At 38.7% G+C, this 3,861-nt stretch overlaps 1 protein-coding gene across 1 annotated transcript; it reads left to right on the forward strand.

Annotated features, from left to right (window-relative positions):
- The first annotated feature begins 1,067 nt into the window (after positions 1–1,067).
- Positions 1,068–3,500, forward strand: LOC128015515 (growth arrest and DNA damage-inducible protein GADD45 alpha). Its single transcript, XM_052599392.1, has 4 exons — positions 1,068–1,248; positions 1,527–1,628; positions 1,992–2,205; positions 2,721–3,500. Exons 1-4 carry the CDS (start codon positions 1,199–1,201, stop codon positions 2,832–2,834), a joined length of 480 nt encoding a protein of 159 aa, XP_052455352.1. The 5' UTR covers positions 1,068–1,198; the 3' UTR covers positions 2,835–3,500.
- The last annotated feature ends 361 nt before the right edge of the window (positions 3,501–3,861 follow it).

The following is a 3,861-nucleotide window of genomic DNA, read 5'->3' on the forward strand; positions in this document are numbered from 1 at the left end:
TGCAACAGCTGGACATCGTCTTTTTATTAGGCTATTTTTACTCTAAATGCATAACTGTCTGAAGCCATCCATTGGTGTACAAAAAATACGCGTTATAAAACATAAAAATAAGTTATTTTACACATAAAATTACCACAAATGTGAAATAAATAAAAGTAGGACTTACGGTAATTTTGCATACAGAGGTTTGACAGGCGACCTGGGCTTTTTGAACTCACTTCCATATTTGGAATTTTAAAAGTTGCCACGACGTGCGGAATCGTCGCGCGAGAAGCTGCAGAGGCGCGGACACACGTCAGGGGAGCACAGTATTTACTCATGGGAGAAGATGTTAGGAAGGGAACTGTACAAAATTGTGCACAGTACTAATGCATTCGTTATAAGGTATTTATAGTCAACAGTTAAAGTTTTAGAGTTAAACATTCTATCTTAGGAGGGAATTTTATGCATACCGCAATTCTGCGAAACATTGGCTAATCGCTAATGCATTGAATTTTAAAACAACTAAACTAATATGTATTGTAATTTAAACTAGTAATGCATTTTAAAACTGCAAAATTTCCATATTTATATTGTAGCTTGTTTAACCTTAATTCAGCTAATTTATTTCCTATACGTGGGATACTCTGTAAGAAGCTTTTCGTGTCCATGGGTTGAAGCGACCCCAAAAACGTGATATTTAGCCCCTGGAGTGCGAATTCCACGACGGAAATCTGGGGAAAAAAAGTGTATTCTATGTCTACCACCAGAAACGCGATTGGGTTATTTTGAGCAGGGCGGGTTTTGTTTTGAAACCTGGCAACCCTTCTAACCTGCCACCAGATGTCACTTTAATCACGTTGATCACTCAAAACTCATCGTTTAGAAAGCTTATTGTTAGCTTGAATCAACTTTTTTTCTTCTTTTTCTTATTATTATATTTTATGAAGTATTTTCTTGGGTGATTGCCTACAAATTATTGTGCATGATATTTAGAAAATTTTATCGGTCTCGTTGTTCTTGTATGCGCGTCCACGTGAGCTGACCAATCAGTGACGGTATGTAAATGAGGTTGGATTGAGTACTCCACTGTCTGCAGACACAAGCGTCAGTTTATCACTGGACTCAGCACCAGCAGCACATTCGTGGCTCAGGATCGCACAGGTTTACATTCTACCGGAGAACAGTGCGCGACACATACTAAGGATATCCGTCTCTAATGTGCAATATGACTTTTGAAGAACCGTGTGGAGACAACGCAACGGAAAGGTAACGTTATGTGCCCATATAAATGACTTTTACTTGAACGCCTCTGTCGTTGCATATTGGCTCTTGTTTAGTTTACTCGATAAAATGCTTCGCTGAATCGCGTGCAGAAGTTTGAACAAATGACACATTGCTAGTCGTGACACTGATTGCATGGCCTCATCTCAGCTGCAAATGGCGTTCCTGCAGAACGTTTCCTTATCTTTTTCTCTGTAAGATAATCATATTGTTCATTTTGTATGTAAATGAAAGTTAATGCGTGTTTTCTAATCATCTCTTAGAATGGACTCGGTTGAAAAGGCACTGGAAGAGGTCCTGACTGCTGCATTACCTCAGGGTTGCATCACTGTGGGAGTTTATGAGGCTGCGAAGTCACTTAATGCGTAAGTGCTCATTGCAGATCAATTCCAAATCATAAATGAGTAAATAAAAGAAATACTGGGATATGGGTAACCGGTTAACATATGCCATTAGTCATAACGTCATTAGACTACAAGTTGTTTATTAGAAACAAACAACAACTACTAACAAAACACAAGATAAATTAATAAAAAAACGTATCCTTGTACTTGAAGAGTTAACATCTTGGATCATGATGGCTTTGTCATTACTTTGCATAATAGAGTTATGATTAGTAGAAGGGCAGATGCTCAAACTGGGGACAAAAATAAATAAATAACTTGCATATTTTTCATTAAATCTTTTTTTGCACATTTTTAAATGTACTTTCATCTTCATTTTCGTAGGGACCCAGACAACGTGGTTTTGTGTCTGCTGGCCACAGACGAGGAGGATGTGAAAGACGTCGCGCTCCAGATTCATTTTACCTTGATTCAAGCGTTCTGCTGTGAGAATGACATCAATATCTTACGAGTGAACAACATGAGACGTCTGGCAGAGATCCTGGAGGGCGTGAAACCAGGAGGAGAGACGATGGACCTCCACTGCATATTAGTCACCGTATGTGTCATTTCATTCTCCTAGTATCGGTTTATTGCTCGCACGCGAGGTAGCCTCGAGCGCACAGATCCGTCACAGCTGCACATTTGCAGAATTGTTCATGCATATTCATATTAACCGCCAGGAAGTATTAGTTAAACTCTTTGAGGGCGGTACAACTGAAGTAGTTTAGAGTTCAATGATCCATTCGAGAGTCTATGATGTGGAATTCCAGCCGGTCTGAGGCAGCAGTAAACTGGCAGCTCTTCAGTGAGATTTAACTTCTGTGGCTGCCTTTAGTATTCGCAGAACTTCCTGTGCAACTCTGGGGCATTTCTGCAAACTGTTTCCTGAAAAAAAAAAAGCTCTGTGAAGTGACCATCTTTAACAAATTAGAGAGAGGCCCTTTGAAAACAAGTGCATGTCCATTAGCCAGCAGCTGTTAAAGCCACTCACTGCCAGACTCTTGCTGTGGACCTTCTGAATTGATCTAGGATTCAAGTGCACATTACAATTTTTTATTTTTTATTTCACAGACTCCAGAGTCGTCCGCATGGAAGGATCCAGCTCTCAGCAAACTGAATCGATTCTGCAGAGACAGTCGGGGTTTGGACCAGTGGGTGCCGGTTATCAATCTGCCTGAACGTTGAACAGAATCGGATAAACTATGTCTGAGCTTTTTATGGGCTCCTGCACTAGATTTGTGTTCTGCTCTTGATGAAGCCTAATGCCACTGAGAATAAGACATGAGGGGGATTAACAAAATGCAATGGATGATATGTTTTCCAGCAAACCCGGTGATCAGAAGTGTGGATTTAGTTTTTCCGGTTGGAAAGGCAACTCATGGTTTCACCTCAGAGCAGGAAGAATGACTCGGCACTATGTTCACAGTGCTGCCAGGGAACGACAGGTTTGCCGGGAACTATACAGGAAACTGAATCACACATGCTGGATTAGAGTACTAGGAGTGAGCTGAGAGACTGGAGTGCGTTCAACTGGAATCTACTCAATGAAATGTGACCAGACTGTCGGAGGTCAGATGGACTGTTAAATTATGGGCATGACCCTTTTGCAGACTTCCTACAATTTAAAGACCATAACTTATGATGTTAATGCTGTCCTGTATTATAATTATATAAAAGGGAATCTACAACGGTCTTTTATTGATTTAGAAATGAGTTACTTGTTTAAATTCAACCATTCTGGAATAGGTTTCGTATTTAACACTGTTAATTTCAAGCTTTTAATTTATTAATTGTATTTATATTGTTGCGTTCGTCAGAAATTTTAAAATAAAATGTCTGACCTTTTATGCATCTGTCTTTGGCAGTGTTTCTATTGTCTGTGAAATGCGTGCTTATGCATATTCATGTGTTTGTTATTATGTGCATGCATATGTTAGTGTCTGAAAACTCTAGTTATGCACAATATATCGGTACCATATTGGTTATCGGCCGATATTACAGGTTTTTTTTTTTTTTTATCCTATGCAATGCACTGTTAAATGTAAGTCTTAAAATCATAGATCTTAGCAAATCTTAAAATTAAAATCCTTTATTTTTGTGCTTTACATTATAACGTTGTGATGCCTAAATCAATTTATAACATTTGAAAATGTTCTATTTATTTTAAACGTAGAATTTGACGTCTAAATTTTTCTGTTATCTGTCATAAAAT

The sequence above is a fragment of the Carassius gibelio genome, chromosome A6 (assembly GCF_023724105.1).
Source record: "Carassius gibelio isolate Cgi1373 ecotype wild population from Czech Republic chromosome A6, carGib1.2-hapl.c, whole genome shotgun sequence".
Taxonomy (NCBI): domain Eukaryota; kingdom Metazoa; phylum Chordata; class Actinopteri; order Cypriniformes; family Cyprinidae; genus Carassius; species Carassius gibelio.

Coding starts and splice junctions, on each gene's coding strand:
- LOC128015515 (XM_052599392.1), top strand. CDS start 1,199: ATGTGCAATATGACTTTTGAAGAACCGTGTGGAGACAACGCAACGGAA. Junction 1,249..1,526: donor GGAGACAACGCAACGGAAAG/GTAACGTTATGT, acceptor ATCATCTCTTAG/AATGGACTCGGTTGAAAAGG. Junction 2,206..2,720: donor TCCACTGCATATTAGTCACC/GTATGTGTCATT, acceptor TTTATTTCACAG/ACTCCAGAGTCGTCCGCATG.